The sequence below is a fragment of the Larimichthys crocea genome, chromosome X, assembly GCF_000972845.2.
Source record: "Larimichthys crocea isolate SSNF chromosome X, L_crocea_2.0, whole genome shotgun sequence".
In the NCBI taxonomy this organism is placed as follows: domain Eukaryota; kingdom Metazoa; phylum Chordata; class Actinopteri; family Sciaenidae; genus Larimichthys; species Larimichthys crocea.
The window spans coordinates 11,894,220-11,906,772 of record NC_040020.1 but is presented as its reverse complement, the minus strand read 5'-3'; the positions used below and the strand labels follow the sequence as shown (position 1 = coordinate 11,906,772).

The following is a 12,553-nucleotide window of genomic DNA, read 5'->3' as shown; positions in this document are numbered from 1 at the left end:
CCTCTGCCTTGCAAAGCTCCTAACCAATTACTCTGCACTGGACAAAACTTTGGTGATATGAAAATTGCCTAAATTAAATACACCTAATATAAAGGTGTCCCTGTGGAGTTTTCTTGGAAACAAACAAAAGTTATAAAGCGCATTGAGTGTACTGTATATTTAAACACAATGTATCGACTGTATTTCCCATCTCATAAAACATTTACATATTAAGTATTTTAAATACAGACTTGTTTACATGTTTATTTGCTAACAGCAAGGAAGAATAACCCGCACTTCTTGGCATCACCTGTAGATCACATTAATATGTAGAATTATGAATAATAATTAAACATTGGTGGAAATGTGCATAACATCACACCCTGTTCACACATGACTGTGAAACTGACTTAGTCACTTTTAGTGTGCGTTTTGCATATCTACATTATATTAGTATATTTATAGTATAGTATATGTCTATGTATTAGAAGCTGACTTTAGCTTCTCCTCTGCTCAAATGTGGAACACTGCTGACTACCTTCAAATGCTAGCTGAAGATCTACCTGTTTGATTACATTTAATTACTTTTCAGATTTATTTGATAGCATGTTTTATTGTTTTTATTTTGTGCACTTTTGATTGTTTGTTTTTATTGATTCCACTCCAGGCGTTTTGTGCCTGTTTGCTTTTATGGTTTTTATCCCATGCGCTTTTGCTTGCTTGTTTTCATCATTAGGATTTTTTTGTGTGCTTTTCCTCTTGTACTCTGGAAAAACACTTTGGGTTGCCCTGGGTACCTGGTAAATGTGCTATACAAATGAATTTGCCTTGCCTCGCCTTTGTGCGTACCCTTACCTGTGACTCTGAGTTTCTCAGTGCCAATGCTGATTTCCTCTTCATCTGCAGAGAAGAGAACTCTCTCTCCATCAGTACTCCTCACCTCAAACCTCTGACACTGAGCCTCTACCATTTCTGAACCTGAGAAAGAAAGAGAGAGAGAGAGAGAGAGAGAGAGAGAGAGTGAGAGAGAGAGAGGGCATTGGGTTAAACAAAATATAGATGTTTGTATCCAAAGCTCCTCATAAAACTGTTATGAAGGTTTAGCTTGAATGACCAAAGAGGGGACTGTTTCCTGACCCTGGTAAGTGGGTTTTTATGAGTTGGTTATGTAAAATCTCAATGTATCTTAGGAAAACAATTTAATAAAAATATACAAATGATGAAAATTACTATGCCATGACCATGAACAGCTTTTAATCTATTGAAGCAAGCTACTGTGTGGGTAGGTGTTGTGCATATACCCACATTGTCACAGTGAAGATGAACTGTAAGCTGGGACCTCAGAGGTGAAATGTTTTAATGATGTAAAACATTTCTTTTATGACTTTATGACTAAGACCTCAAGCATACAAAATTATCCTTTGAAAGGAACTGCAGGGTCTCACAAAGCAACTTTAGAATATGTAAAGACACTACTTGACACAGTTTTACCTTTTGACAGAAAAAAAAACACTTTCATTGTATTAATAATGTGAACTGTGTGTTCTAAGTAGTATTAAAGACAGTAAAAAATAAAGTAGAGAGAATCTAGTGAGAAAAACACCTCCATCCTTTAAAGACAAACAAAAAAAAGAGTTGAGGTGAGAGTCTTACTGTGACCTAAAAGGTAACATTTCTCCAAGAACTCAAATTAAAATTATTTATTTCAAAGTTGAGTCCACAAGGAAGGGCAATGCTTTGGTAACCTACAGAAAGCACTGTGTGGTGTGTCAGAATGACAAAAAAAAAGATGGACCAAGCTGGTTTATTCTTCTGGTTTCTCGGAAAGAACAAAAAAGAAGAAGAACCTTGAAAACAAGCTGATATGTTTTGGTTAACATCCTGACAAACAATTGCCTTGCTACACAGCACACGCTGAGCAACACTGCTGTACCATCCCACTGGAGCCATGTCTCATGTTGCTTTCATTGCAGCATGTAACACTAAGCCGTAACTTTAAGTTATGCTCTATGGAAAGGAAATATGTAAAAAGCTTAAATCACCAGAATCTGCGTGCAAATCTATTTGCCATTATTCCCATTCTCATGGGAGGTATATGTCTATTGTCTATGCGTGATCTATTATTCGTTGGCAATGGCTGCAACAGGAAAAAAACAAAAACAGAAAAAAAAACCTTGACATTGTTCCAAATAGTTGCAAAATCTCAGTAGATTGTTGCTGGTTCCTTTTCAAGAAAAAAAGTTGGCAGTGAGGTCTGAAAAATTGATCAATCTACTGACAAAGTTGACAAATCACCAACAGTGGTCTCAATGGCAGTTTGCCTTTGGTTCATTTTGTTCAACCATGTTTCCCTTCATTTTGTGATTTGGACTGTGATGTGCTGCTATTTCAACCCTGCTGAGCCTAAAGAAAAGCCTCTCTCTCTCTGTCTTTCTCTCACTATCCCCTTCCTTCACTGTCTGGGCTCCCAGGCTATTACAAGTGTCAATTAGAAACCCAGAGTGCCTTGTCAGTAATAATCAAACTTTATTAGCAGCCATCAATCTGGGATTAAGCTCTTTTGCTCATCTCTCTCTTGCTGTCTTTATCCTGTCTATCTCTCCCTCCTTAAGCCTCTCACTCTTACACCAACTGTGTGAAAAAGCTATTGAGATTGGTGTTGTGAAAGGCTCAGCCGAAGGCAAGGTGTGTGCATGTGTGTAACAAATGTATGCAAGGGCTTAGGAGATGGAGGGGTGGGGGTTGACAGTTAAAGATGGGAGAAGTATGGTGGAAAGGGAATAAAAGAAAGCAGAAAAAGATTGTTCACTTTCAAGAAGGAGCGTTAAAGAGAAAGTGAAGCTGGTTTGACTTGGAGATGTGCTGTGCTAGGTGCTGTCTTAGACGTCTAGCTAGTCCTCTTTGGCAGCTTTTGTCCTATAATACAGCTCGTAGTGCAGATTTCCAACATGTCTGCAGGTCAGTATATATTTCCAAAGATTTGTGTTTTAGTCACAGAGAAATGTCCTCTTGCCTTTGAGATAGGCAGCCAGAGTTACGAATGCATTTCAGACATACCGCAAAATTGCATCTTCTGAAAAAGAATTTCTTGCATATTTACGGATAAGAGAGATTAGCTGGATAAAGGTCCAGTGTCTAAGATTTAGGTGGCTGCATTTACAGGATGTGGCACAAATGTAATATAATAATATAGTTAAATGTATAACTATACTTTTGTTAGTTTTTAAATTGTTGTTACTTTATAAGATGCTCTCATTGTTAAAGAAGCTACAAGTCCTCTTCCAAAGAGTCAGCGTGTTTCTACAGTAGGTCAGAACAAACAAGGTGTTTCCTGATAAGGCATTTTTCTCATGGTTGCAGCCAGTGGGCTGGACATGCTTGGAGGGAGTTGAGGCGAGGGGTTGAAATCAATACGTACACCGCTAGATGCTTTCTTAAAATAACACAAAGGTATAAAAGATTATCTTAAAATGATCTGGTCTTTGGCTTCAGTATTATGACTCAATCTTTGCATTGGGGCTGTAATGTGTGATACCATATTTGTGCCTAATACTTAATTTGAAATGAACCTGAGAAGATAAAAATGATAAAAGAAGAGAAGATAAAAAACAACTAACTTTTTTCTATCCTTAGGTTGCACAAGGTCACGTGTGGGCCTTGGCTTTGACTGAGAACAGCAGGTGCCAGTCTATATCTACACTGTGTTGGTCAGGGTCAAAGAGACCTACAGTATTCTGCCTTCTTAGACATAATAGATAACTGGCCGTTGACGTTCCAGTTGGCGTAAAAAGACATCTGTGTCTTCAGACTAGAATATGTTGACCATGAGTAAAGACATTCTCTTTGACTAATTTGGGGCGTATAGTATTTGTGGTGTTATCTTGGGGCTTAAAGTCTATCCACCAGCACAAGTTGGGCAGAATGTGAGACTGACTCAAGCACTTGATTTACTTTGAGAGTGTCTCTAATTCTCCTTGGCCAAGCATCAATAAATATCACAGCATAAGACATCAGAAGCTCCTGAATACTTTCTCCCCTCTTGACCTCACCACTGACCATTGACTTCAGCAATTTCTCCACAACCACAACACAAGACACAGTGGTCAGAAGTTATTAATTTCAAAGGTTTGCTGAGATAAAAGAACAGGCAAAGTGAAAGTGGAGCGATGGCTGCCAGAAACATCTCTGTTTAGCAGTTTCACTTTATGTAAATGAGAAACAGTGGTGCCGTGTTGCAATGGATAATTAAACATTAGATGTGCTCACTTTCTGTTTCTGATGCTGTAAAACGTCTTCTGAGTTAAGTTCTTGATGTGTCAGTCAGCCATCCTTTAAATTGCGAAATGGAAGAAAGGCTTAAAATAGCTGTAGTCATTTCTGAAATGTTTGCTCAGAATGAAGACAGTGAAAAGAATAAAGCATAAAAGACTGTAATATCAATATCTGCAGCAAACCTAATAAAATGTAGACACTTTGTAATTACGTAACTTCATTGTGTTCAATGTCACTCATCATTATGCACATTTGACACATTTAGTTGTCAACAACATGAGAGAGTTGTCCAATAATAACTGGCTGATCCTTTTTGGTTCATCTTGTTTGCGATCTGCAGGTAGCTAATTTTAATTCTGTATAAATTAAATGCTTTTGGTCAGTTAATTTGCTTGTGCAAATGCCTCTCCCACTGATAACACCAAAGTAATTCGGCTGTCACCACTAACAACAGGAATCCTCGTTAGGAAGACATGTTAATTGATGCGCTGACTTAAATAATCACTTCCTGACAGGATCTCCTCTGTTGTCACAAGTGCCTCCCTCAGCAGGAACCTTCAGTAATAATAACGCTTTTGTAATATCTCACTGATGAAGAGAGGTGTTAGGGGGAAAAAATCAGCATTACAGAACACTAAATGTGACTGAGGTCCTGAGTCAGTTTTGAAGTGTTGAACATTTCAAGCATGTGACATGAGCGTCAGTCTGCTGAGCAACTAGGATGCCCTGCAGATATCACAGACATTTGAATATTTTAACCATGGTGCACTTTGAAACACACAAACACTGCATTTTTTTTCCATATAATTTGGGATAATGAATGCATGCTCAACTAACTTTTGCCTATTCAGACCAGCCTGCTGTCACATCTTAATTTCTAGCTGTCATGGTTCAGACAAAACCCCTGTCAGCAAATATAATTCCACACAAAACCCTGCTTAGCAAACGTCTTGACGCTGAGGTCATTAATTGCAGTCTCTGCAATATTTGCAATAATATATGAAAAAGTTGGTGGAACATTTCTTTTACATTTTCTTTACTCCTATGAGATGTTAATGTGACAAGGGATATTGTACAATCCACACTGATCTGAAATGGGTGTGCATTAAGGACATAGTCATGTCTTTACTCTATCTTATTTTATCACAGTATGAATACTACTCTCTATATTTTACTTTGCCAATGAATTTTCATGTGGCGGTTGTTTTTAAGCCCCCATTCTTGTCTCATATTCATAAAGAAATTGAGGGCACTCAGAGAGCCGAAAGCAGTCAACGACACTGATCAATTATCCAACTTGCTGTTGTGTCTTGAGACAAAGAGTAGTAATAAAGGACACGTGAAAAAGTTGTAATCAATATTTCTATCATAACAATGGGGCTGATGACTATATGAAATGTGATAAGGTCACTAATAGTCATGAACAAACAGAGAATTATCATTCAACTTTGCAGTTCCTTTGAGTGCCATAGGCATTTATAGCATCATTCAGCTCATTGTTTTGGTTTTATACCCACAACTTTACTGTTTTGTTTCAGTCTCAGTGCTGCCATCAGCTTTGTTCCAGATGCATTTGGCAGTTTTTAGCAAATAAAAAAAAAAAAAAAGCTGATAAATCCACTGTATGCTACCCACCACCCACCACCAGCTGGTGAACAAAGAGGAGCGTTTAGCAGCTAAAAAGACCCTCAATTATTGGAAACCAAAGCAGAGATTATATGAGAGTGAATATTGCACTTGTAAGCCAGAAGCACTTTAAAGTGGATACTGTTGCTTTGTGTCTGCTGGATGTGTAAAAAGGTAATCGTTTTGGTGAGTGGTGGTAAAAGAAGGATGAAGGCCTACACACAAAAGGAATTTATTCTTACAGCTCTGCACTGTTGGGCCAGTGAAAGCTCCGCTGAAGCAACAGGGGTTTTTATCACATGTCCAAGGGCACATGAACATCAGCTGTGATGCTGAGACTGGAGAAAGTGCTTCTAATTGATATCTCTAAGACAAAAAAACTAGAAGAATTATTCTCTAAATTACCATGCGCCCGATGGTCACTTTAATGCTTTATAGGTTCCTTTCATCACAACTTTCAATTAACTCTGCCTCCTGTTAGAGACGTCCTCATCTTGTTCTTGCCACTCTAGTACTAAAAAGGGTAAAAACAAAGGAAACAATTTATTAAACTTTCTGAGCTCCCCAATTTGTATTTTGTAATTAATGGGAGGACATTAAAATGGTCCCTATGTAACTTTTTTACTGCTGCACATTAAAGCATTGAGGCTATAATAAAGTTATATAGGTTTGCTATCCTGGATTTTTAATTCAAGGCTTTAAATTAGGGCTTAGAGCAATGATGATATATGACGCAAGAGGACACTGTAAAAGGATTGGGGACAGGTACAAAGAAGAGTGTGGCTAAGCCAAATAAACACTGCATGCATGGTTGATTTTCCCAAACAGGTCAAGATGAATTTTTAATTAAAGTCAGCTTTAATGCGCTTTCTGATTATGCCTCCCCGACACCCTCACTTTTTTCCCACCATCAGTATCTCACACTCCTTGAGAATAGAGATCACAGGAGTGTGCGAAGCAGTATGTGACATTCATGTAATTGTTTGTTCTGTGTGTGTGTGTCTGGTCAGTTTTTGCATACATCTTTGTCCATGCATATTTTTTTTAGCCAAGAGAATTAGGGAGTTTTTATCATATCTTGTCTCATCTGAATGACTATATAGTTCTACAGTGCTCTATAGTTTCTGGCAATATGCTAAATGCAGCATTAAAGCTTTTACGTAAAATATGAGGTTATATAACTCAATCTTTAGTGTCCTTGCACTGGTTAAATGTGGATTTTATGACTGTTTTTAAGATTTCTCTGGCTGCTTTTAATGCTTGGCTGGGTCTGCCCATTGGCTTATTCATTTTTCACCTTTTATGAATTGAAGTACAGCCTGGGATCTCTTGGCAGGGCCCATTCAACAGCTACGTAGTCTAGACTAAAAGGTTGGGGGGGACTTCAGGCCTCTTTAGTCCTAGAGCCTTAATAGCTGCTCTGAAAGGATCTGTCCAATAATAGCAGGTGCAATGCCATCTTTATAACTTTACCTTTCCCTCTTCAAAAATGTGTGCCTGTGACTTACAAGGACTATGACTGTCCTTTACTGTTTGATAAAAGCGATACTACATTGCTGTTGCTTATTTGAGCACTACTTTGTATAGGCATTCTTGTCACATGGTTACTACCACAATCTACACTTTCAAATGCATTTATGCATTTGTGCTTCCTGGCAACTGTGTATCTAGTGAGAATTTGTCATATATGGTCAATATGGTCCATATTAAACATTTAAGGAAATTATGAACTAATGTTGTCAGTCTTAAGCTATGAAGACTTTGGATCTGCATGCAATGTTGCTTGTCTAAAATAACTTTTTTTTTACGTTACATGGATGTTTGCATGTATCCATGTGTGCTTCTGAGAGTTGGATGGCTGTATGTCTTGAGTGCTATAGGCCTGAGATGATCATTGGCCAGATTAAAAGACACTGTGCTACCTTGGTGTCTGTGCCCACACATTCACACAGTTACAGCAGTGTATATATGTTAACACTAAGGAACTTACTCATGCACTCTCAATCAAACTTTCTTGAAATCAAATACACCAAATGAGACCCTGAGATTTGAGGCAGGAACAAATCTGTGTTTGCTTCCTTGAAAATAAACAATGTTTTTGACTTTTCTGTCAACTTAAGACTAGCAGCAACTCTTCCTTAGACTATATTGGCATTAATCCCATAACCCATTGGCTATGCTTCAATAATCATCAACCCACACATTCACATACAAACACATTTGGTAAACTAACTAATTTGGGATGTTGTCACATGGAATATGTTTTATTCATGTAAACTACTGAATGTATAATCATGCAAAGAAAGAGGAATGAGCAGTGAACCATCTCACATATTATTCTACAGCGCAGTGATTGCAATATAACATCATGTATAGTTTCTATGTCACAATTCTAGCTTTCACTCACTAAACTTTTTGATAGTTATTAAAACATGGCAAAGCTTATCAGCGGATTAATGCGAGCATTCTGTTGAGTGAGTCAAGCTGATATGCTTGTCAGTTCCCCTCCTTTCTCGAATGTCAAATTTAATGAATATTCAAAAGCCCAGTAGGCTCTTTTGTGTGTTCTGCGAGTGGAAATGTTCCTGAGGGGAGATTTGTGTAAACCACATTACGCAATGCATGGCACATGTGTCGAAATATTTAATCAAATGTTGAGTAAAATGGCTCTTCTTTTTGGAAATATATAAATAAATAATGCTTTAATCTCACTGAGGAAATTATTAATAACATTTCGTTTCATGGGTAGCAAATGAGCCTGTGGTTCTGAGGAAAAAAAGGATCAACTAAAGTTTCATCACAACCGATCAAGAAATGGTCATTCTGTTTTCCAGAACCAAACATCTGTCACGCGTCACGTTCAAAATTCACAATTATTTTTTTGATGCTTACTCTTTTGAAATCTTTCCATTTTGGCTAGGTGCTTTAGAGAACCTTCATGTTTCATTGTATTGGATTTTGCTCAAAGTTCAGATTTTTTCTACTCATCAATTCTGTATTATTTATTACCATTTTATTTAAAATATTTTACTAAAAGTGTTATTAAACACGCTCATACACCAGAATTAAAATCATCTGACAGAATATTGTACACTATGATGATAATTTACCCTTATCTGGCATTTTTGCAGCAAGGCAGAGAGGGGTATGACATGCTTGTCGAAGAAAAACAAATACCATAATCCTCCATAGTTTAAACAAAACAGAATACTATTTTCACTAAGCAGCAGCCCTGTACTACTACAATACTTGTTTCTAAAGAAGCTTTTATCAAAATGCTAATATTTAAAATGCTTATCTCTGGGACTCGTTTCATACACCAGAGATCAGTTGATGAGCCGTACTACAGCTTCTGCAAAGTGTCTTTGCTGGCATTTTTTTTGTCAGTCCTGTCTGATTAAATGTTACTGCTATAGTGTATCGCATTATCTCTTTCTTCTTATTAATACTGCAAAATGTCTGCTTTTTATTCCTTTTTATTACAATGTAAACTTTACATTTATTTGAACAACTTAGTACATTAAGATTGAGTCAAAAAAATGTTCTATGAGGTTATGTCTATGTGTCATCACAGACACCACACACTGTCCTTGTCCTAATCTCAGACATTAAACAACTCTCCTTCCTCATGCATGAGAAACACAGCCAACCTGGTTCAAAATTACTAACTGACTAAAGAGAGCCAGTGTAAGTGCTACACGGCACCATGGTGAGAGAATGAAAGAGGAATTTTGGCCCTTTGAAAGTAAACAACATGCAACATGACCATGATGCAACAGCAGGAAACAAGCTGGTCACCACATTGCTGTGTCTCGACCAGTCAAAGAGAGAGACAGGCCCTCTGCTGTGCCACAGCACACCTTTAATCTCTTCCCTCAAAAGAGACAGACAAAGATAAGATGAGGAAAACTAGGTGAAAGGGAGGAGAGGGAAATACTGGCGTGAAAAGGGAGAAACTGCATTGCAAAGCACTTTTTAATCCAACTTTTGAATTTGCCACAGGTGGGAGGGTGAGATTCATGCACTGAGGGACACAAATTATTTATTTAGAGTTGATTACAGTCATTAATATAGTAAGGGAGGAGAGAAAGAGACAGAGGGAGAGATAAATGAGTGCCGTTTGTCATCTGCATTAATCAACCTGATCTCTGGAGTCAGGGATGCGGGATGGAGGGAAGATGAAATGGTGAAAGGTGCAGATGAAAAGACAGGCAAAGGTTGTGCGACGCAGCTCTACATATTCCTATGGAACCTGAAACACAACCACACAGCTAGTGGCAGCGTTAACACAATTAATGATATTGCTAGCTGTAGGCCTATTTTAAATTAAACCAGGAAGCCTTGTTTAGTAAACTAAATTTCATTTAATTTAATTTGCTTTCCCTCCCCTTTATACTCAACAGGGGATCAACTGTTTTCTTTAAGGCAATCTTAATAAAACAGTTGATATGATTCAGATTGGTCCTGTATTGTGCATCCCATGCATAATTTTTCAATCTGTCATTATTATTTCTCTCCTTCTTGACTTGGTTATGTATTATTCTTTTGGCTAGACAACGATAATGTGCTGCATCGCCATTATGTGAATCTGTCTGCATGCAGACTACTGTGTCAGGGTCAGGTTTTTGTAGTGTTGTATTCTGTGTTTGTTGTTTGCTCATGTAAACATTACATCCTGGTGACAGAAACCATATAGATCCTTATCCTAGAGTCCGATCTGTTAACAATCATAAAGAAAGACTAAAATATTCATGGCCATAGAGAAGCACATATCAATCTTATAGCATGCATGCTGAAATATTAAAGTCAAAACCAATAAAACTCAAGCGAAGCTAAGGAGAACGTTTGGCAGCACATCAGAGAGCACCAGTGCACATACAGCAGTCTATAGGAAGACATGATCTCCATGCTGAACTCCCCTGTTACACATAGCTCAGGTTTTGCAGAGCTCACTTTGACATTGTGTCATTTTGGGTCCATGAATAATTTACTCAAGTCGCCTAAAGCAAGAGAATGCATTTTTCTAGTGCATTTAAAAGCCAAATGTTGACTAGTGTGAACACTGTGCACATACCACACTTTGGCCTGGTGAATGTCTGAGCTCTGTTATTTGGCTTAAAACAACTGCAGTCTCTGGTACATTGATCAATTTCATGAGAGTTGCAGTTGTATCCTTCACAGCACAGAAACATGGAGGACTACTAGAAGGTAACTTACACATTGTGTTAACAGATTGTAACACTGACCAGCTAAGCTTAAGGGGAAGCTAAGCCTGAAAACAAACTTGGCTAGAGTCAGACTTGGAGGGCTACTTTATAACTTAGGTTGAACTAATTTAATCTGCATTATGTAACATACTATATAATAAGTCTTATTTACCTAAATAAGCCTTGTTAAACTGGTAAACTCACTCCATGAATCACTATTACCTTTAGGCTACAGTGCTGCCTGCCTGCAAGGTGTGTCTGACTCAAGTGTCAGTAGTGCCATAGTAATCGGTCAGAAAAAAATATCATGTGCCACTGTCACATTTATCTTTCAATATTTGCAGATGATGATGAAAAAGTAAAATGTAAATGAATAAATTCACAAACAGTTGCTAGTTTATGACATGCCACTCGTGGAGCAGAATGGCTCCCTGTGAGATCAAACCAAAAACAGGGCAGGGGAGAATGTTCCTCACTTGATTTACCTGTCAGTGTTTGTGCCTTTCAAACCTCTAGGCAAGCCCCAGTCCCACACCCAATCATCTTATACTATATCACATAACCTGGGAACAAGACATCAAAAAATGGCAAACGTTTCGCATTTACATGAACAGTAGACAATTTGAAGTCACTACTCGTGTTGAAAGAGTTGAAGAACTTGTGGCCTAGGGTCACAGTATCTGATCTTTATGGCTTTCTAGTGACTTACATGCCTCTGTGAACATAATTACATTAATATCCTGAAGTCATGGCAAAAGCAAGCTGCAAGAGATAATAATCTTGCATTTAAATATGAGTTAGTGAGCCTTAACTGAGACATTTTATTAATTGACCTTTTATATTTGCAATAAAAGCCTATTGCCAACTTACAGTTTTAGGCACTGTGGTGCTCACATTAAATAGTTTTTGTAGAGCACAGATGACATCTGACTTGCAACATGAATGTTCCTTACACTATGTTATTGCTCTGCAACTCACATACATATTCCACTACTGTATTTGCTTTTATTGAAAGTCCATCTGGAAAATGATGTCAGTTTAGTGCCTACAATGTAAAAGTAACATGGCAATAGTGCCTAAGGGCTTGTGGTTCAAAATGTTCAGTGTTCAAAATGTAAATCTAGATGGGAGCTTGGGTATTCTATCCTTTTATTTAAAATGCAAACAGTTTGCTTTCCAAACATGCCTAAAGGAATACTGAGTCATTGCTCCGACCTTGAGGCAGATTATTGGTGCATTCTGCATTATTCATGTTTTTAACACAGACAATGCAGAAAAATAAAAATGGTTCTCGACACTATTAAAGTGTCCCACGGAAAAAGTTTTTGTCAGCTTGCATTATTTTTTATTGTAAACTTCTGTAAACTTTGGTTATCAAGCTTGACTTTAACACTTTATCACATCTAAGAAATGCTAACCTGGGGGAAGTCGGAACAAGTAGTTTTTGCAAATTCGGCAAGAGACAGTGA

General features: G+C 37.7%; 1 protein-coding gene across 2 annotated transcripts in view; it reads right to left on the bottom strand.

Annotated features, from left to right (window-relative positions):
- Window positions 1-12,553, bottom strand: part of LOC104930083 (zeta-sarcoglycan) — a 344,655-nt gene that overhangs the window by 40,612 nt on the left and 291,490 nt on the right. For both annotated transcript variants that reach the window (XM_019257951.2, XM_027282958.1), the window contains one exon: window positions 835-957. In XM_019257951.2, the coding sequence (XP_019113496.1) occupies window positions 835-957 (123 nt within the window). The remainder of the gene's footprint in view (window positions 1-834; window positions 958-12,553) is intronic.